Source organism: Meriones unguiculatus, chromosome 17, assembly GCF_030254825.1.
Source record: "Meriones unguiculatus strain TT.TT164.6M chromosome 17, Bangor_MerUng_6.1, whole genome shotgun sequence".
Classification (NCBI taxonomy): Eukaryota; Metazoa; Chordata; class Mammalia; order Rodentia; family Muridae; genus Meriones; species Meriones unguiculatus.
In genome coordinates this window covers 9,376,412-9,398,242 of record NC_083364.1, presented here as the reverse complement: position 1 = coordinate 9,398,242, position 21,831 = coordinate 9,376,412, and the positions used below count along the sequence as shown (strand labels likewise).

The 21,831-nt window shown below is 37.1% G+C and overlaps 1 protein-coding gene across 3 annotated transcripts in view; it reads left to right on the top strand.

The window, feature by feature from the left end:
• Tafa2 (TAFA chemokine like family member 2) overlaps nt 1-21,831 on the top strand; it is a 490,204-nt gene that overhangs the window by 337,230 nt on the left and 131,143 nt on the right. For 2 of the 3 annotated variants that reach the window (XR_009587114.1, XM_060370994.1), the window contains exons 2-3: nt 5,510-5,534; nt 6,042-6,227. The exons of the other annotated variant lie outside the window; for it this stretch is intronic. Coding sequence is in view for 1 of the 2 variants with exons in the window: in XM_060370994.1 (XP_060226977.1) it covers nt 5,525-5,534; nt 6,042-6,227 (196 nt within the window). In the remaining variant the exon portion in view is untranslated. The remainder of the gene's footprint in view (nt 1-5,509; nt 5,535-6,041; nt 6,228-21,831) is intronic. 3 annotated transcript variants of the gene reach the window in all.

The following is a 21,831-nucleotide window of genomic DNA, read 5'->3' as shown; positions in this document are numbered from 1 at the left end:
ATTCATAGGACCATCCCAAAACAAAGTGGTCAGTGTGAAACCATGTAAACACAAATAACAAGAATAGCTTCATCAGGTTGTATTTATACACGCACACACACACATACACACACACCAAAAATAATGAAGGAAAAGAAACTATTAATTTTTAAGCTAGGTGGTGAAAGGTGGAAGGAGGGGACTTTGGAGGGGGACTAGGGAAAAGAGAGGGAATGATAAAATTTTAATTTAAGATATATATATGTATATATATATATAAGATATATATTATAGATATACCTTATGTATATAAGATATATGTATCTTATAGATATATCTATCTATAAGTTTTTTATCTTATATATATAAGATATATATATCTTATAGATATATATATCTTATATAAGGTATATATATGTACATACCTATGTATATAAGATATATATATCTTATAGATATATATCTTATATAAGGTATATAAGATATATATATATAAAGGAATGATATCAAATTTAAAATGAATATAAATTAAAATTAAAACACAAAACTGTACTCTTTGCACCATATTCTAAGAAAGACATGTGCATATTTTTAGAGATGCTGAGTTTCAAATGTTGAATCTAACTGAAGCCAACTAGCACAGGATTGTGGGAAATCTACTATCAAAGACTCCTAGCTTTTTGTCATATAGAAAGAATACAGATGAGTAAAGCTTAAAAAAAAATGACGAAGCTTTGTCACAAAAATATTTATAAATACAGTCTAAAACTATACTCTGCCTCATCATAAAGGCATATAAAACTTTCTATCTTCTAAAAATATAAATTACTAATTTCAAGTATATGTATTAAATGAGGTCTATATATAGTGATTAATTCATATAATTTATGCTTTTGAGTACCAATGGATAGATAAAGTTAATTTTAGAATTGTTTCCATTTTCTATTATTTGGGTTCTTCACCAATTCCTTTGTCAGTTTAGTGTTAAAACTAGAGACTGAACAGTAGGCCTTGTAAGGCGAGTGCTGGGCCTCTGAGCTATATGACCCACCCTTCAATCATTTTATTGATTTGTTTGAGAACCTACAACATTTAAAATTTGGTCATAGTTACTGCATACTTTCTAATTTATATGCTTTTCAAGTTTGATATTTTTTGTTTTTATTATTTTTATTAATTTAAGTTTATTCATTTGTATCCCTCCTGTACCTCCCTCCCCCTGCCCTAGTCTCACCTTCTCTCTTCCCCACCAGTGTCCCTCTCCCAGTCCAATGATAAGGGAGGTCCTCCTCCCCTTCCCTCTGATCCTAGTCTATCAGGTTTCATCAGGAGTGGCTGCATTGTCTTCCTCCGTGGCCTAGTAAGGCTGTTCCCTCCTCCAGGGGAGGTGATCAAAGAGCAGGCCAATCATTTCATGTCAGAGACAGTCCCTGTCCCCATTACTATGGAGGCCACTTGGATACTGAACTGCCACAGGCTACCTCTGTGCAGGCATTTCAGGACATCTCCATGAGTGGTCCTTGGCTGGAGTATCAGTTTCAGAGACAACCCCTGTGTCCAGAAATTTTGGTTCTGTTGCTCTCCTTGTGAAGCTCCTGTCCTCTCCAGGTCTTACTGTCTCCCACTTCTTTCATAAGATTTCATGCACTCTGCCCAAAGTTTGGGTATGTGTCAAGTTTGATATTTTTATATGTACATCTCATGATAAATGTTATCATTCCCCCATTACCTCTCCTCTCCCTTAAGTCCCTACCTTCTACCTTTCCCCACCTCAAATTGATAGCTTCTTTTTCTTTGATTATTAGTACTGGTGTGTGGGTATGGGTGGATGTGTGTGAGTGTGCACACACTCTAACACAATCTAATGAGTCTATGGTTGTTGTTTGTGTTTATATGGTTTCATGCTGAGTAGGTTATATTGGGTAACCTTGTTGGAGATTCATCCCTGGGAAAAGCTAATTCTTCCTGTCTCAGCAGTCATTAGTTGCCTGCTGTTCTTTGTGGCTAGGACCCTGTGAGTTTTCTCTCCTTGTCTGTTATCATGGTTATTGTTGTCTGTTATCATGGTTATTGATGTCACCATTGTTCAGGTCATATATATATATATATATATATATGGTCTTTCTGGAAGAGACTGACAGTGGTCAAAATAATGTTACGTAACAGAAAATAAAATATTGTGATCTGTGGAGAAAGAAAAACATGAAGGATTTTTATGTACCTTATTCCCACTATAATACTCATTTGTAACCCTCTTTCTTATTTATGCTATGATTTCTTCTTGTTTCTTTGAACATATTTATTTAATCACCTTGTATTCTTTTCAGAACTCTTTAAAGTTTTTCTAAGTATTAGTAATGTTGTGTGAATGCTGATATATACAATTGGTTAGCATTTGCTTAACTATATTTGTAGTGAGGGAATTAGTAAGTCAACTGATTTAAATTGTAATTGATAATGATGCTAATAATTACAAAACAACTTTGTATTATTTGAGGATATTTTAAATGAATAAAAGATGTACTGGTAAGATAAAAATGATAAGGAGCTCATAAAGCATTTATTACTTTTATGCATGTCTAAATAAACACCTCTTGATCTAAGTTATAAAGTCACAAATGTTACTTAATCATCAGCAGGCAATTTGAATACCTATATATTATAAGTACCTCTCTATCTCTCTCTCTAATATATATATACCTATATAAGTTCCTATATATACCCTATATATTATAAGGACCCATATACCTATATATTATAAGCAATATATTATATTACATTATATCATATAAGTACTTGTCAACATTGAGATTTATCATTCTATGAATGTTTGCCACTTTCATCTTCTTTTAATTTGTAAGTATTATTAAATATGATAAATGCTTTACTACTTCATTTACAATTAATGTTTTATTAATCACTTTTTAATGTCCTTATCAGTTGATTTTATAATGTGATATTTTCTTTTGTTTGGTTTTATGAGAATGCTTCATAAACGGTCAACACTTTGTCTTTCAAGTTTTACATACTTATGCTATTAGCACACAGTAGAGGAGCCCAGCTTCAGAGGTTCATAAACCCTGATTAAAATTTAGCCCTTTGCTAGGTATGAATAAGCTCCCATCATTTCTTTATGAGAAGAAAGGATTGGGTAATATAAGTATTTCAATATAGCTTCTTTGTAATTTTTTAATATAGCAACATTTTCTAGGTTTTATCTCTTTTAATTAGTGAGTGAATCTTTGGTTTCGGTGTTCTAAGAAAGTCTTGCTTTATTTATTTATTTATTTATTTATTTATTTATTTATTTATTTTTAACGAATGCTTTTATCTTTTCTTCTGTCTTTTTTCCCCAAGAACTTTTGCTATGTGTTTGGGTCACCAATTTTGTTGTTGTTGTTTTAAATTTAACTTTATTTATATATTTATTTATTACAATTTATTCACTTTGTATCCCTGCTGCATCCCCCTTCCTCCTATCCTCTCAGTCTCACCCTTCCTCCCTCTTCTCCAACTATGCCCTTTCCCTAGTCCTCTGATAGGGGAGGACCTCCTCCCCTTCTTTCTGATCCTAGCTTATCAGGTCTCATCAAGGCTGGCTGCATCATCTTCCTCTGTGGCTTGGCAAAGCTACCCCCCCAACCCCAGGGGGAGGCAAACAGTGGAGGCCAGCCACTGAGTTCATGTCAGACCCTGCTGCCCTTACTAGGGAACCTACTTGGAAACAGAGCAGCCTATGGACTTCCATTGAACAAGGGGTCTAGGTTTGCTCCATGCATGGTCCTTAGTTGGAGAATCTGTTTCTGCAGGCCTCCCCTGGGCCCAGGTATTTTGGTTCTGTTGTTCTCTTTATCTAGGAACCTTTTTCTCATTTTTACCTTTGTTTGTGGAGATGTTTCTTCATGTTTTATTTTCATATATGAAGTTAATTCTCTCCTCATTAGTGAGGTATTTCTTATAGTTTGACTTTAGCCTTTATTTCTTCTTGTTAGTTCTTGGATAATTCTGCAGCACTTAACAGAACATGTGATCCACATAAAAAAAGCAAACAAACCCAGCATTTACTTCAAGACCGTTTGTCTCTGGTCATAATAAATAATAACTGTCTTAACTTGGTTGTATGGATTACAACAAATTACAGATACATTTATTAAGTAAGGATCATTTTCTAAACTATACCTTTTAAATATTTATCTCTTCTCTCTCTCTCTCTGCTCCATTTTATTTTTCTGTAGTTTTTAAGACTTTGAAGACTGTAAGTAGATAAGCATGTGTGAAACAAGTGAGCCACATCAGCAAATGTTCCCAGCAGTGGCCCAGCTGGAAGCCCAGCAGGACTGTGCTCAGGATAGCATGCTCAGTTGGACCCACTCCCAGCTCTTAAGCTTGGAGAAACAGCACATATTTTACAGCTGAAGTCAATACTCTCAGCTGAGTCAGGTAGCAGCTCTCATGGAGTAACTGATGGAGAAAAAGCAAAATGCCATTGGCTTGTTTGCCAAGACAACAGTGCAGACAGGACTCCATCTATGATTTACCTAGGGTGGCAGGCATTTTGGTCAGAGCAGGTCTCCAGTGTGACTGTGTGATAAGTCACCTTTTTATTCTGAGTTAGGTTTTTTGTTTTGTTTTGTTTTTTGTTTTTTAATTTTTCTCAGATCATATATAGACTTGTAAGTGAGGGCAAATGGCTGCTCCATAATTAGGGGCAAGGTTTTATTGTACCTACAGCCAGAGGCATCTGAACAAGTCCAGAGCAGAGAGAAAAAGGTTGCCATGGCCAACTCTAGAAAAGCAGTCCTAGAAAATTCATGGGGGTTATAAGGAGGATAAGCAGCTGAAGGGATGGGAACCAGAGAACTGGAGTAGTCTGGAAGCTGGTGGTGAAGGAGAAGCTGAGAAAGGCAGGAGGCCATCCTGGACATTGAATGCAGGGCAGGTACCTGAGAATGGCGACTGGAGGCATCTGGAGGGCTTCCTCACTCGGCTGCAGGTATACTCCAAGGGAAGTGGCTCTTCTGGAAGGTAGAAACTGTTTCACAGGTTTCTGAGAAATGTTACCTGTGAGCTTTTGCCTTTCCTACAACAGTCCTTCTATAGCCCAGCTGTAGGTGATCCAAGACCGCCATTTTGGGGTTCCGTTCTGACCTGACAATACTTCATCTTGACATTTCTTCACCATCATTCCACCAAATGCCTTCTCTCATTTAATACATGTGATATTCTGTATTCCTGGTATAGTCTTTTATCTTTGATTTAGATGAAGTGTTACCTGTTGATGACCTTTTTAGAAGGAAAAATGAACGGTTCATTTATTAAGACCAAATGTCTTTCGTATACCCTTGTGGGTAAAGAGACAGTTTGGCTAGGTATAGAATTTTAAACAACTAGTGATTTTCATTTATAAGACAGTATTCATATTTTTGTTTTGGTTTTATTGTTGTTAAATTGTAAAATAATGACTGTTGATACTCTGCACTTTTGTTATGACTCTTTCTTTTCTTCCTTTCCTCTGATCTACCACATCCAGCAATCTTAAACTGCCATGGCTATTGGTGAGTATACTTTCAGAAACTGCTCAGCACAGCTTTCTTGGGTCTTCATGTGGAGACTCATATTCTTCCATGTGAGAACATATATGCAATGATTTAATTGAGGATTGTTAATCCCGAAAATTGGAGGAGAAAGACAACCTACCCAAATCACAATGGCCAAATTAATTAAAGAAGCAGTTAATTAAAGAAAACTTTTAGTATTTGTATACATTGGCTGCCTTGCCCTAAGGCAGGGTTCCAGAAGTCAGCCTTAACTATGCAAAATAAGTCAGCATTTATAACTCAGCAGTAGGATGTCTCTAAAAGGGGGGTTTTGTGTGCAAAATAGGTGGTTTACAGAAATAGAACACAACAAGGTAGTCATAACAAGGAAATCATAACAATCTTTTGAAACAAAGGTAGGGTTGCAAGATGGTCATTACAACATTTGAAACAAAGACATAATTGCAAGGTTGTTGTAGAAAATGATTATTACAACCATGTTTATAGCAGCTTTATTTGTAATAGCCAGAACCTGGAAACAACCCAGATGCCCATCAACTGAGGAATGGATACAGAAATTGTGGTATTTTTACACAATGGAATACTACTCAGCAATCAAAAAGGAGGAAATCTTGAAATTTGCAGGCAAATGGTGGGATCTAGAAAAGGTCATTCTGAGTGAAATATCCCAGAAGGAGAAAGACAAACACGGTATGTACTTGCTTATATAGACCTATAAGATATGATAAACATAATGAAATCTATACACCTAAAAATGATAATCAAGAGAGCGGACACGGGGTAAGATGATCAATCCTCATTTAGAAAGACAGATGGGATGTGCATTGAACGTATGACAGGAGTCTACCACAGAAGGCATCTGAAAGACTCTACCTAGCAGTGTTTCAAAGCAGACACTAAGACTCATAACCAAACCTTTGGCAGAGTACAGGGAACCATATGAAAGAAGGGGAGTTAGTATGATGGGGAAAGGATAGGAGCTCCACAAGGACCAAATATATCTGGGCACAGGGTCTTTCCTGAGACTGACATTCAACCAAGGACCATGTATGGATATAACCTAGAACCTCTGCTTGGATGTAGCCCGTGATAGCTCAGTAACCAATTGGTTTCCCATAGTAAGGGGAACAAGGACTATTTCTAACAGGAACTCAGTGGCTGGCTCTTTGACCTCCCACCCCCCAAGGGAGGAGCAGTCCTGTTAGGCCACAGAAGAGGACTTTGCAGACCTGATAAAACAGGGTCAGATGAATGGGGAGGAGGTCCCCCCCATCAGTGGACTTGGAAAGGGGCAGGGTGTAGATGAGGGAGAGAGGGTGGGATTGGGAGGGAATGAGGGAGTGGGATACAGCTGGGATACAGAGTTAATAAAATGTAACTAATAAGAAAAAAGTAAAAATTAAAAAACAAACAAACAAAAATAAATAAATAAATACCATGCATCAAACTCAAAAAAAGGAAAATGATTATTAATATTTACTATTAATCCATAGAATTATTATGGCAGTTACTATTTAACCTGCTATCATATCAATAAAAGACACAGACACCTGTTAGATTTTTTAATATGCTTTGAACTCTGAGGCTGGGCCGGTATAACCTCCCTAAGCTAACTTGTTAACTCCCAGCCCCAAATTCCATGCCATTTGATTGAATTATTCCTATCTGATATACTTCCCATGCATAATCCCATAAATACTTGCACATGTTTTTCATCTATTAGCCTTCTCTCCAGCACCAATCCTCAGAGCAAGCTCCTCCCAGCTAACCATTGGGGAGGTATCACATTTTCCTCCTCTTCTTTCCTTTTCCCCCTCCCATCATCCTTCTGTCCTCCAAGTCATTGAACCTAAGCCCTACCTACCTCTTTTTTTACCCTGCCCAACCTTAGGTACTTCTTTATTGGCTAATCAGAGATAATTTGGAGGCAAAGTTACACAGCATCACTTTGGTTACATGAGGGTTTGCTGTAGAACAGTAAGAATTTCTGGGGAAAAGGGTAGGTGGAAAGCAATTAACATCTGCATACAGATCATTCAGACCATTCTGTAAGACCAGGTGGTTATAAGGTATTCATAACAACAAGTAACCATAATAACTTTTCAAAAGAAAGGCATGGTTGCTGTTTCCTAGAGCAGGCAGTACAGAGCCATTTGTAGTAAAGGCTACAAGTGGGCATAGCCCAATCCTTGAGAAACAGATTTAATCATAAACAGGAGTGAATCTAGTTTGTCTTTACTATAAGATGGTTTTTAAGCTTAAGATGGAGGCAGGCTGGTTCATCAGGATCTTAATTATTTTCCTTGTACTTTTGTGACTTAGCTGTTTGACTTCCTGAGCTTATTTTCTGATTCTCTTATAATTTGCCTTCCATTTTCTGTCTTTTTACTCTACTTTAAAAATAGGCATTCAATCCTTCAATGTCTAACTCTGTACAAAAATTGCATATTTTCTATCATTATACCTTTAAGTTTTAAGTGTTGATTATATGTTTTTATATGTTCTTTTTTGAGTATTTCTTCTTGATTGTTATCTCATTTTCTAGACATTTTTCTTTGCTTTGCTAGGTTGTTTTCTGTCTTTAATGCTATAAGCTTTCTGTTGATTTCTGATAATACAAACATTGGTTTGTTAACAGATTAGTTTGGCTTGCAAAATTTGAAAATCAATATCAAGCATGAAGAATGGTTTTATTGAATAACTACCATTGTTAGCATGTGTTGGCTTTCCCTTTGGAGCTGGCCAGATCTCTTACATGTGAATCCTCTTGGCCAAGAACATTCAAGATCTGAGAAGCAAAGCTAAAGTTGGGTTTGAAATGTTCCACATTCACCTTTATGTAGTTAATTCAGTACTCTCCCCACTTTCTGTGTGATGTCTACTCTATTTTATGTCTTCTAATTAACAAATTACCTTTAGCTTACAAACAAACAAATGGGCTTTCAAGCTTTTCCCTGGACAGAAGACAGCCCAGTGACATGAAATGATGGAGTAACTAGATTTTTAATATATTTTCAGACCAGTGCTCTGACTGTGGTCTTCAACTACTCATGCCCCGACCCTGGGCCTGATGCTTCCAATCCTCTTGTCCTTTGACAAGTTTATGCCATTGATCTTCATTAAGTCAGTTCTAAGAAGTTGATATCATTTCCTCTTGATCAAATGAATTTTTAAAATAACAAATAACAGCAATGTTGCTTTTGATTAAGCTATTTGATTTTAAGGTTTTATATGCACTTCCTGATCATGGAAGGGTGTCCTTAAATACTTCAACCATCTTTTCTCCAGCATCAAATCTTTTCCTCATCCTCTGTCATAGTTCATCTCTCATGGTGAACTACACTAAGTTCAGAAAAAAAAAGATGAGTAAGAATATTTCTATCTTTTAAAATAGATAGAATTTTTTAAAAAGTTTTTCCAGATCAATAGAGGTGTAGTTAAGAAAAAGTCCATGTGCTTGTGAGTGTATACACTGTGATATTTTAGGGTATGAATGAAACAGTTGCACAATCAATCAGATTAATAAATCCATCAACTAAAGTAGAATTGCTGGAGATCTATCCTCTTATCAATGCTCAAGCATGCATTGTGTTGTTATTTATCATCGCCATTGTATTATGTCAGGTTTCTAGTGCTTATTTATCCTATGCCTGAAGGCCTTACTTTTTCACCTGTGTTTTCCCTTTTCTTCCATATGTTCTCATAACACTTTCAAATAATTCTATGATATTGGCTTTACACTACAATATCTTCCTTTTAATAATAATAATAATAATAATAATAATAAACTGTCTGAAAACAGTTTATTCTTAACTTTAGTTTTTCATTTCAATTTTCTTATTAAAATGACTCTGAGATTCCATCTTACACCCATCAGAATGATTAGAATAAAAAACTCAAGTGACAGCACATGCTGGAGAGGATGTGGAGAAAGGAGAACTCTCCTCCATTGCTGGTGGGAGTGCAAAACTTGTACAACCACTTTGGAAATTGATCTGGAGGTTTCACAGAAAAGTGGGACTAGGTCTACCTGAAGACCCAGCTATACCACTCTAAGGCATATACTCAAATGATGTTCTACCATACAACACAGCACTTGTTCAACTATGGTCAGGGCAGCTGTATTCATAGTAACCAGAATCTGGAAAGAACCTTGATGCCCCTCAACTAAAGAGTTGATAAAGAAAATATGGCAGATTTACACAATGGAATAGTACTCAGCTACTAAAAAAAAAAAATGACATCATGCAATTTGCATGCAAATGGATGGAGGTAGAAAAGATTATACTGAATGAGGTAATCCAGGCCCAGAAATACACACACATGGTATATACTCACTAATAAGTGAACATTAGCCATAATGTACCGGACAACTATGCTATAATCCATGGACGCTGATACTGATCTTAAACTGGTTGTGTTTTGAATTGGTTTTCCTTTGTACTCTATTACAATGCTTGGTCTCAGAAACAAGCTAGTTTCCATACAGGCCCACCTCTCTGATTTCTTAACATTTGTTAGAACTCTTTTCACAAATCTGTGAACACATCTTTAGTCGTCAAGATCTTGTTACTATAATGGCAAAAAGAAAAAAGAAAGAAAGAAAGAAAGAAAGAAAGAAAGAAAGAAAGAAAGAAAAAAAGAAAGAAAAAAAGAAAGAAAAAAAGAAAGAAAAAAGCTGCTATCTCCTGGAGGCCTTTCAGAGAGGTTGCTGAGTTTTCAAGGTGCAGAAGGCATTCATAGCTTGGTATCTCCTACTAGAAGCTAGTATAAAAGTACAACGAGGAACTCTCTTTAGACTATACTATGTGTAAAATTTGGATTTCAGCGTTGTGGAACATCTGAGCTGGTTAGTTTTTTTTAAAAAACATGTTTTATTAATTTTTATTTTATTTTTATTAATTCTAGTTTATTCACTTTCTATCCCAACTGTAGCTCCCTTACCCAGCCCCCTCCTAATCCCACCCTCCCCTCCTCTTCTTCTCCTATGCCCTTCCCCCAGTCCAATGATAGGGGAGGTCCTCCCCTTCCATCTGACCCTAGTCTATCAGGTCCCATCAGGACTGGCTTCATTGTCTTCCTCTGTGGCCTGGGAAGGCTGCTACCCCTTCAGGTGGAGGTGGTCAAAGAGACAGCCCATGAGTTCATGTCAGAAACAGTCCCTGTTTCTATTTCCTGGAGAACCCACTTGGACACTGAACTGCCATGGGCTACATCTGAACAGGGGTTCTAGGTTATCTCCATGCATGGCCCTTGTTTGAGTACCAGTCTCAGAAAAGATCCCTGTACCCAGATGTTTTGGTTCTGTTGCTCTCCTTGTGGAGCTCCTGTTCCCTCCAGGTCTTTCTATCTCCCCCTTCTTTCATAAGATTCCCTGCAATCTGCCCAAAGTCTGGCTATGAGTCTCAACCTCTGCTTTAATACCCTGCAGGGTAGAGTCTTTCAGAGGCTGTCTATGGTAGGCTCCTGTCCTGTTCCCTGTTTTCTGTCCATCCCATTTTCCTTTCTAAATAAATATTGAGCATCTTACCCAGGGTCCTCCTTCTTGAGTAGCTTCTTTAGGTATACAGATTTTAGTATGATTATCCTATATTATATGTCTAATATCCACTTATAAGTGAGCATATACCATGTGTGTCTTTCTGCTTCTGGATACCTCACTCAGGATGATGTTTTCTAGATCCTACCATTTGCAAATTTCATGATTTCCTTGATTTTAATTGCTGACTGGTATTCCTTTGTGTAAATGTACCACAATTTCTGTATCCATTTTCAACTGAGGCACATCTGTGTTGTTTCCAGATTCTGGCTATTACAATTAAAGCTGCTAAAATATGGTTAAGCAAATGTCCTTGTATTCTTGAGCATCTTTTGGATATATGCCTAGGGGTGGTATAGCTGGATCTTGAGGTAGCGCTATTCCTAATTGTCTGAGAAAGTACCAGATTGATTTTCAAAGAGGTTGTAAAAGTTTACATTCCCACCAGCAGTGAAGGAGGGTTCCCTTTTCTCCGCATCCTCTCCAGCATGTGTTGTCACTTGAGTTTTTGATCTTAGCCATTCTAATGGGTGTAAGGTGAAATCTCAGGATTGTTTTGATTTGTATTTCCCTGATGACTAAGGATGTTGAGCATTTCTTTAAGTGTTTCTCTGCCATTCGATATTCCTCTGTTAAGATTTCTCTGTTTAGCTCTGAACAACATTTTTAGTTGAATTACTTGATTTGCTGCTGTTTAACTTCTTGAGTTCTTTTTATATTCTGGAAATTAGCCCTCTGTCACATATAGCGTTGGTGGAGATCCTTTCCCAATCTGTAGGCAGTTGTTTTGTTCTGGCGACAATGTCTTTTACAGAAGCATTTCAGTTTAATGAGGTCCCATTTACTGACTGTTGATCTTAGAGCCTGAACAGAACACCAACAGCACAGGCTCTAAAATCAACAATCAATAAATGGGACCTCAGGAAACTATTTTTTTTAATTTTGAGATTATAATGTCACCATTTTTTTATTTCCTGTTCTTCCCTCTAACCTATTTTATATACTGCCCCTTGCTCTCTTTCAAATTCATGCCCCTTTTTAATTAACTGTTGTTACAAGCATTTGTGTATTATGTATATATTCATGAATTGCTAAGTATATCCTACTCAGTCTGTATAGTATCATTTGTTTGTATGCTTTCAGGCTGGCCATTTAGTGTTGAATAAACAGTTGCTCTACTCTTCCTTGGAGAAGACTATTTTTCCTACTCTTGGCAAAAGCCAGAGGATACTGTGAGACTGTGTCTTTTAATGATGTTAGAAGCATGCTGATTTTTGTTACCTTGACACACAACTAGATATATCTGAGAAGAGGGAATCTTAATTGAGAAAGCACTTCCATAATGCTGGCTTATAGGTATGTCTGTAGGGAATTTTCTTCATTAACAATTGATGTGGAAGACCCTACCCACTGTGCAGTGACAGGCTTGGAGAGGTAGGTGGTCTTAGATAGTTTAAAGAAGCAGGCTGAGTGAGCCGTGAGGAGCAAGCCAGTAGGAAGCATTTCCTCAAGGCTTCAGCTACTTCCTCGGAGTTCGTGCCTTGAGGGTCCACCCTGACTTTCTTTGATGATGGACTGTGATGTAGACATGAAAGAGAAATAATCCTTTCCTCCTGAAATTGGTTATGGTGTTTGTGTCTTATCGCAACAACAATAAAAACCCCAAGACAAAACATGTAATAAAAGTTAAGAAGCGTTTGATAGATCAATGGTGATATCATACTTCTTTAAATGTCCTTATTTTAATGTGAATAAGGTATTCCAGCATTAATTCAAATACTGAACTTTAGATCAACTTAAAATTACATTTAAAGTATTTTCCTTTCTATTTTAGGTGTATGTGTGTTTGGATTTTAGTTGAGAAAGTATCATATTAGGAATTCCAGATACTTAAAGTTAAAGCACATAGAAATAGTTTTAATCTTTAATTTATGTGCATGCTTCATTTAGCCTAGGTCTGGAATATTCATTCATTGTCCTTCTCTCCTGCTCGTTTGTAGTAGCTGATTCAAGATTTTGAAAAGGAAAAACAAACAAACAAAACCCTGAAAATGAACATGCCTTCTGAAAGGCATATTCAAAACTAATGTGACATTTTAAAATACAAAAAGCAGTTTTTTTTAAATGGTATGGATGGGTTTATAGTTATCAAATAAAGTTACATGACTATTACATAATCATATAACCAAAAATGATAGAATCTCATAAAGCATTTATTTTCTTACTATGCATAGTTCAAATTCTGAAACATTTGTTTCCAGTTATGTAGTAGACATTTCCAATACATGTCATCATTTACTTTAAACGACTTCATCTATTACAGTAGTCTTCAGCACCCAATAAGAATTAAGAAAAGTCAGAGGGTTCTTCCATTTATTTATGTTAGAGCCTAACATGTTGCTACTGGTTTAATTAGGGCAGGGTTTGCAAGCTATTTATAATTTTGCCAGAGAGGCTGTCCAAGGAAAGCTTTGGGGGTACTTTATTGAGGTACCAACCAACTCCTTGTTGATGCTTCCTTTCCTTGTCTGTCACTACCTTGCAGCTATATCTGTGACTTCCAGTAAAAGAATTAAATTTGTCACCTTTTGCAAACCAATTTTCACCCCTTTTAGGGGGTGGTACAATCTCTGCCAAAATTGAATGATGAGAACCTGTCAGTTGGTACTTCTATGATCCTGTCTGATTGGATATTGCCACTCTTTCGTTGTCACTAAAGGTCACTTATAGATGTCCCAAGAATACACAGGCATAACAGGCTTTGAGGAAGCAGGAGACAGCCTACGGAATCTATTATCCTTTATTTTAGGAACTTGTTTAGTAAAATACTTCAAGAAAAATCTCAATCTCATCACACCTTCTTTTTTTTTTATCCATCTTTTAACAGGTGCTGTGTTTAAAAAAATGATAGTTGTTGGTCTACCCAAGTACTTCTATACACACCAGATTTCTGGCCTTGGTTTTGTGGGTGACCTTTTTTTAGATGACACCATCAAACCACATTGGTCCACGGTTTTTATAATACCTCAAGTTGTCAGGCCACTAGAAAGTATTTAGAATATTTCTGTATTTTTGCTTTTCCATGCTGTATTGATTGTCCATGTAATAAGAAGTCATCTACTTACATGTCTGATCCTGATTTCTCTACGACACAGGGCTGGGTATTAAATTAGCAAACAAACTGACTCCTTACCTCATCACTCATGAATGAACATGTAAGCTTCCCTAATGTGTGTGCATTCACAATGAGTATATAAGGCTTTAGGACCGTGGTTCTCAATCTATAGGTGGAATATCAGATACCCCCTTCGTGGAGTTGAATATCAGATATCCTGTCAGATATTTACATTACAGTTCATAACAGTCGCAAAATTACTATTATGAAGCAGCAATGGAATAATTTTATAGTGGGAGGGTCACCATAGCATTAGGAAAAGTGAGAACCACAGGCATAAACGGATTGAAATGCTCGTTTGAAACTGTGCATCACGGGCTCATTTGGTGTGAGTGCTTAAAGAGAAGAAAAAGTTGAATGAGAAAAAGTTCAGGTTTAGTCTGACTGTATTTAGAAGACAGGAAATAATATATATTCATTTTTAATGCTGGGTTGGTGTTGAAATAAAATGATTCTAAGTACAAATATTCTTTGAAGATATAAAATATTGTTTATAAACTATTGTTTCTCTGTTATAGACAGATTTTACATTTTTCTGATACTATTTTCTAAATTTTGACAGTTCTGAGAAACAGTTCTGTGCAAGTGAATCATTGCAAACATTGTGATTTTTTTTTTTATCTTGAGACAAACTCTCATGTAGCCCAGCATGATTTTGATTGCAGTGTTGATAAGCCTGACCCTGAACTCCTGACTTTCTTGCTTTCACCTCCCAAGTGTTGAGATTACAGATGTGTATCAGGACACCCAGCTATTCTTGCACTTTTGCAATAATTCATGTTGTGTGTGTGTGAGAGAGAGAGAGAGACAGAGAGACACAATTCCTTAATTCTTTAACTCTATGTGAAATTCATTTGATTTTGAGCATATAAATCTCTGGAATACTTCACTCAGAATGATCTTTCGAGGTATCCCAGAAGGAGAAAGACACACATAGTATATACTCACTTATATAGACCTATAAGATATGATAAACATAATGAAATCTATACACCCAAAGAAGATAAACAAGAAAGAAGATCCGGGGTAAGATGATCAATTCTCACTTAGAAAGACAATGGGATGTGCATTGGACGTAGGAGAAAACAAGTAACAGGACAGGAGCCATACCACAGAGGGCCTCTGAAAGACTCTACCTAGTAGTGTATCAAAGCAGATACTAAGACTCATAACCAAACCTTCAGCAGAGTGCAGAGAATCATATGAAAGAAGGGGGAGTTACTATGACGTGGAGAGGATAGGAGCTCCACAAGGACCAAATATATCTGGGCACAGGGGTCTTATGTGTGACTGTTTATCCAACCAAGGACCAAGTGTTTATATAACCTAGAACCTCTGCTAGGATGTAGCCTGTGGTATCTTAGTAACCAAGTGGGTTACCCTAGTAAGGGGAACAGGGACTATTTCTGACATGAACTCAATGGCAGGCTCTTTGACCTCCCCATCCTCCAAGGGAGGAGCAGCCCTGCTAGGCCACAGAGGAGGACTTTGCAGCCAGTCCTGAAAATACCTGATAAACCAGGGTCAGATGAAAGGGGAGGAGGTCCTCCCCAATCAGTGGACTTGGAATGGGGCAGGAAGGAGATGAAGGAGGGAGGTGTGATTGGGAGGGAATGAGGGAGTGGGATACAGCATGGATACAGAGTTAATAAAATGTAACTAATAATAAAAATAAAAATAAAAAAAAAACTCTGGTAATATTCTGCTGTAACTGAGCATCACCTGTCAAAGAAAAAAAAAATCCAAGCTGGTTTATAATGTATTTTCAGGTTGTAACTAGCTCACTGAAAGGTTAATGTAGAGAAATAAATGGAAACATTTTTCCCGTTTTGAAACCACTGCATCTGAGGCATAAAGATCAAATGTAGATAAAAATTACAATGCTGCTACAACGGACTGAGGTAGAAGGCACACTGGCATTTTAATAAGGCCTTGTTTTCTTTTACAATAGTTATGGCCTATGTGGATACATCTTATCCCAAAGCAGATGCTACTTTGGTAACACTATCTTTACTATTCTCATTTCCTAACAAAGACAATGCTACTTCAGGTCTGTAATGAAACAGCATGGCAAACATTCCTCCAGAATGTTCATACCCTGTGGACTTTTAGGTCAAATATAGGTGAAACAACTTTTAAAAGTTTATGGGCATCTAAAATTTGCTTTAGGTGAACTCTTGTAGCAGCAGTGTGTGTGAGAATTGAAGAGAATCCATTTCTGTAGGTCTGTCCTCTGGACATACAAGCAACTACATCCCAACAGCTCTCTCATACATTATTCATATAGTAGATTTCTCATTGTGATTTGTATATATCAGACATTAGATATTATCAGTTTTAAGTTATAATTTCAAATTCTCATTGTATCCTTTGCCTCCAAACATTTCTCCAAGTAATCATTCATTCATTCATTCATTCTACAAGTAGAGGTTGAGCATCTATTATAAGGCAGACTTAATACTTAATAAATACCAATCTCACAATGAAGAGATTGTTGTATTCTGAAAGAACCCATTAAACAACAGGGAGACATTATGTAAGTAAGCTATGTCACAAGGAGAATTTAATATCTTAGGGAATTATGTATTCACAGAAGCACAGGGACAAGGCCTGCGCACACACATATCCATATCATAATAGAAACAATAATAAAGTCCGCATTCATGTTGAAAAAGTAAAGCTGGTAGGAAGTACATATGTTTGTGCCAAATTGAGTGGGTCACTAGAAACAAGAGATGGCTGGTGTGTAATGGATGAGTAGAATATCTGCATGAGGGAAATGTGTAGGTGGCTGGAAGGCAGCATCGAGGATGCGACGTCTCTGTGGGAAGTAAGGGGGCAGGGAAGTCTGACTGCGAGCTATCACTGCAACGTAACGTGTTTGATGAGACAGGCTGGGAGGTACACCTGTGTCTGCGCTTTCCCTGGAGTAACAGCTTGGTTTTCCAAATTGCAGAGGCTTTACCACCCTCACTTTAGAGTTCTGGAAATTTCTTTGTATTCTTGTAGTGGAAATTAAATGTCTCTACCAAAATGTGACCGGCATTTTCAGAGCTGTGTTTGATCAGACAATGCTGTTCAGGTGATAGTTGCGGTCCTTATTTAAGTGCAAATCAAGCTTTTATTGTAATTGAGGTGATGTGTAAGTAATACAAACACATCACTCCTAATATCACGGGCTCATTTAAAAACAGTTCTTTCGTGTTTTCTCATCTGAATCTGGTTTAAGATGATGCTCTTTTTTAAATCTGAGTGTGAGTTTTCTTTAACGGTTGCAAACTTTGAAGAGGTTGTGTCAATAGTGAAAATGCTGCGTTACTTTGGTAGAAATATAACAATGTCCTTTAGTTTTTCCCTCCATTTTTGTTCATGTGTGTGTGTTTGTGTGTATGTGAACATCCATGAGTGTGTTTACATACCTATGTGTATGCAAATTTTGCAAATATTTAGGTGCGTGTGTGCACACCAGGATGTGCATGTATGTAAGTGTGGGAGCACGTGGATGCTGGAGGTTGATCTTGATAATCACCCTTGATCTGTCATCTAGCTTACTGAGTGAGGCAGTCTTTCAGTTAAACCCAGAACTCACAGCTATGGCTGGTCTCGTTAGCCAGCTTGTTCTAGCTTGTCTTTGTCTTCTGAGCTGCAAGTGCAGGTGGAAAACTTGGCTACCCGTCATTTACATGAATTCCTGGAATCTGAACTCTTATCTTGCCTCTTTACCACTGGCCCCTGTTCATTCATTTTTTTAACTTTTTTTAAATTTTTTATTAATTACACTTTATTCATTTTGTATTCTCCCATAAGCCCCTCCTTCCTCCCCTCCCCATCCCACCCTCCCTCCCCTTTCTGCATGCATGCCCCTCCCCAAGTCCACTGATAGGGGAGGTTCTCCTCTCCTTTCTGATCTTAGTCTATCAGTTCTCATCAAAAGTGGCTGCATTGTCATCTTCTGTGGCCTGGTAAGGCTGCTCCCCCCCAGAGGGAGGTGATCAAAGAGCAGGCCAATCATATTATGTCAGAGGCAGTCCCTCTTCCCATTACTAGGTAACCCACTTGGACACTGAACTGCCATGGCCTACATCTGTGCAGGGGTTCTGGGTTATCTCCATGAATAGTCCTTGGCTGGAATATGAGTCTCTGGGAAGTTCCCTGTGTTCAAATTTTCTTGTTCTGTTGCTCTCCTTGTGGAGTTCCTGTCCTCTCCAGCTCTTACTATTTCCCACTTCTTACATAAAATTCCATTCACTCTGCCCGACAGTTGCCCATCAGACTCACCATCTCCTTTGATAGTCTGTAGGGCAGAGGCTTTCAGAGGCCCTCTGTGGTAGGTTCCTAGTTTGTTTCCTCTTTACTTCTTCTGGCTTTCAGAGGCCCTCTGTAGCAGGTTCCGAGGTTGTTTCCTGTTTTCTTCTTCTTCTGATGTCCATCCTCTTTGCCTTTCAGGATGGGGATTGAACATTTTAGTTAGGGTCCTCTCTCTTGCTTAGTTTGTTCATTCATTTGTAAATGTTACAAAATGCTGTTGGACGTGGGGGCATATATTGGCCCTCCAAAAATCAATGGTTCCTGCATTGAACCAGCTGCATTTCACATAGAAATGCGTTAAACATGTACTGGCTCTTTTCCTATCATTTCATAGTATTTGCATTGTTTTAATTATTAAAAGTAACCTTGAGGTGATGCAAAGCATACAGAAGGGAGGTTGTGTGTAGGTTATATGCAAATATGACATCTTGTTACATAAGTTGATTGTAAATCTGGAGATTTTGATATATGTGGAAGGGCTTTTGACCTATTCTTTTATTGTCACTGCCAAAAGAAAAATCAATCTTGGCATTTTAGTAGTTGTAAGGAAATTTACTGTGGAATATTGACTATCTACCCATTGTAAGAGTTCAAATTCCTTTTCTAAGTTCTGTCCATCTGTTGTAGCAGACACTCAGATCAGGCCTGTGAAGGTGCTCCTGAATATTGCTGTTGTTCATTGCTGGAACTGCCACTTTTCAAGACTGGCTTTACTACACTTGAGCTAACCTTCCATATTCCATAAAAAAGCTGGCTTGCAAGTGTAGTCTCTAGAAAGAATTTTTACTCCAAAACAGATTTAGAAGAATTTGAAAAATATCACAGAAAGAAAATGTTGCTTTGTGTAATGAATTTTCTGGTGAAATTTAACCATTCCCCTGTGGTGTTAGTGAGGTTTCTGAAATATAGCTTTGTGTGATAGTATTAAGCGGTCCCTTATTTATTTTATTACTGGGAACATCCTGGAGCCTTTCAACATGGTATGGACATTTTGTGTTCTCGTAGAACTGTCTTTTATGGATTGTTTATATGAGTGCCAGTGGCAGGGTGCTTTATACTTTATTGGGGGTCACCTAATAATTTCTCATGTCCTGGGACACACTGGAGGATTTTCAAAAACTGAGATATGTTCTTTGGAAATGGATACTCCTTCCAAAAAGATGGGAGTCTGCCATATAATTCTTGGCAGGTTTTGTTTGTTTGCTTTTTTTAAGGTTTCAGATCTGAGCTTCTTTTAAAAAAGCTAATACTAACTCCTTTTAAGGAAAGGTTTTTTTTACCTTAAAGAAAAACCTTGTTTCACTAAAAACCCTTTATTAACCTGTTCTTGTTAATAAATCGAAGCTTGGCCAGGAGTCTCCAGGATTCTCCAGGAGGCATTATTTCAAAGCCTCTGAGTCATTTGTCTTGGTGTACAGGAAGTGGAAAGCCTTGAACTTTGGATTTGAGGAACTGGAATCTTGAAGTGACCAAACTCTTCAACAAAGTCTCCATATGCTTATTTAGTCTTTATAGAGATTGCACCTTTGATTGAATAATATTGAACATTTTAAACATACCAAATGGCTTATATCAACATTAAAATTTACTGACTTTATTAATAATGTCACCACTAGATAATAAAGATTCAGATAATTTCAACCCATGTAATGATATTGAGAGCTTCTCAGAGCTTACCATTTGACCAATGGTAAACTTCTCTTCATGAGCTATCAGTGTTAATATGCTGCCACTTTATCCTTAGGAATCTGTAGCTACCTTGTCAAGCAGATTATTTCACCATGTCTAGAAAGTTGTGGCTTGGATATTATTCTGGAGGTAATTCTAAACTCAACATGGTACATTTTTGAAATTCTAAATAGGAATTATATTATCTACACATATAAATGTGCAGAGTGCTTTTGCTCTGAAGTTTTGTGTTGTTGCTGAGGAGACTGCTGAGAAGTGCTTTCAATACTACAGCAAGCAGGGATGGGCAAACATCTCAAACAAAGGTGTTTTTCTAAACAAACGGATTCTCACATGGTGGGTAGTTGTTCATGAGTCGTGCTTGTTAGCAAAGCTGGTGCCTCCTTTGCGACTGCGCTGTGATATTTTGCTGAAGCACAGTGGCATTCTATTTAAGTAGAACAGAATTATCTCTGTTTACTGATTTTTTTTTCAAATTAGATCATAACGACAATCTTCGGATGAAATTAGCTTTAAAACCTAGTCCCTATAATAATGAGCCATTTTAACCTAAATAATAAAAACCTTAAGCTTGGTAATATGAATTTCTATATCTCAAAGAAGAAGAAGAAGGAAAAAACCCAACCACTTGAAAATACATAAAAATATAGATTTCTATATCCCAGTGTAAAAATAATAAAAAATTTTATCCTTCTGTTTTGGCCAACAAATGATCCAGGACACAAAACTGAAATATTGAAACTGTTCTTGACCAGATCTTGGTTTGGCTGAAAGTAACTGGAACTGTTTTCAGAAAATCACTTAGAAAGATATAGATCTTTTTCTTAGTGGAGATGTCTGCCACTCAGGATCGAAGAATTAGGTGTAAAGATGGAGACTTTCTTCACTGGCTAACATGTGAAAACCACTTAACGTGGCGTTCTCACTTGCGTATTTTAGGGAAAAAAAACTACTCAATGAATAATAAAAATACAGAATATGTTTGTAGACTGTCATTCTTCAAAGCATCACATGCCCAGTTGTCTGTATTTATGCATAAATTATTAAGCAAATTTGGACTGTCTATTATAAGCCAAGTATCTGTTGTTTGGTCTCACTGACACTTTATTCCTTAGCAAACATATTGACCTAGAGTTTTAGAACTGACTAATAGTTGGTATGCTAGTAGAGCCCCCAATCGGTGGTCGATTCTCTTCTATAACGCTGAAGTTTAAATCTTCATGTGTTACTATTATGACACATCTTTTCAGTCAGACATGTGTTTGCATGGCTGTATGTATAGATCTGTCTGCTTCCAATCTGGTACATAACTTCGACCACTATCGTAAACAGATAGCAAAGCACCACACTCATTCTTTTTATGTGGTAAACATTTTTTTCTTAGCAGACAGTGAGCTCTTCCTTTAGATATCTTTTCTTTGGACTTCATATTCCTACCTATTTCAGTTACTAATCAAAAGACTTTTCTCTTTATGATTACTTGAAGATTTATTTCCACATTATGGAATACTCTGAACGAATACTGTCCCAAGCAGAATAAAAACAGAAATAGTGTTCCGAAATGTTCTATTTCTTTTTCTGTA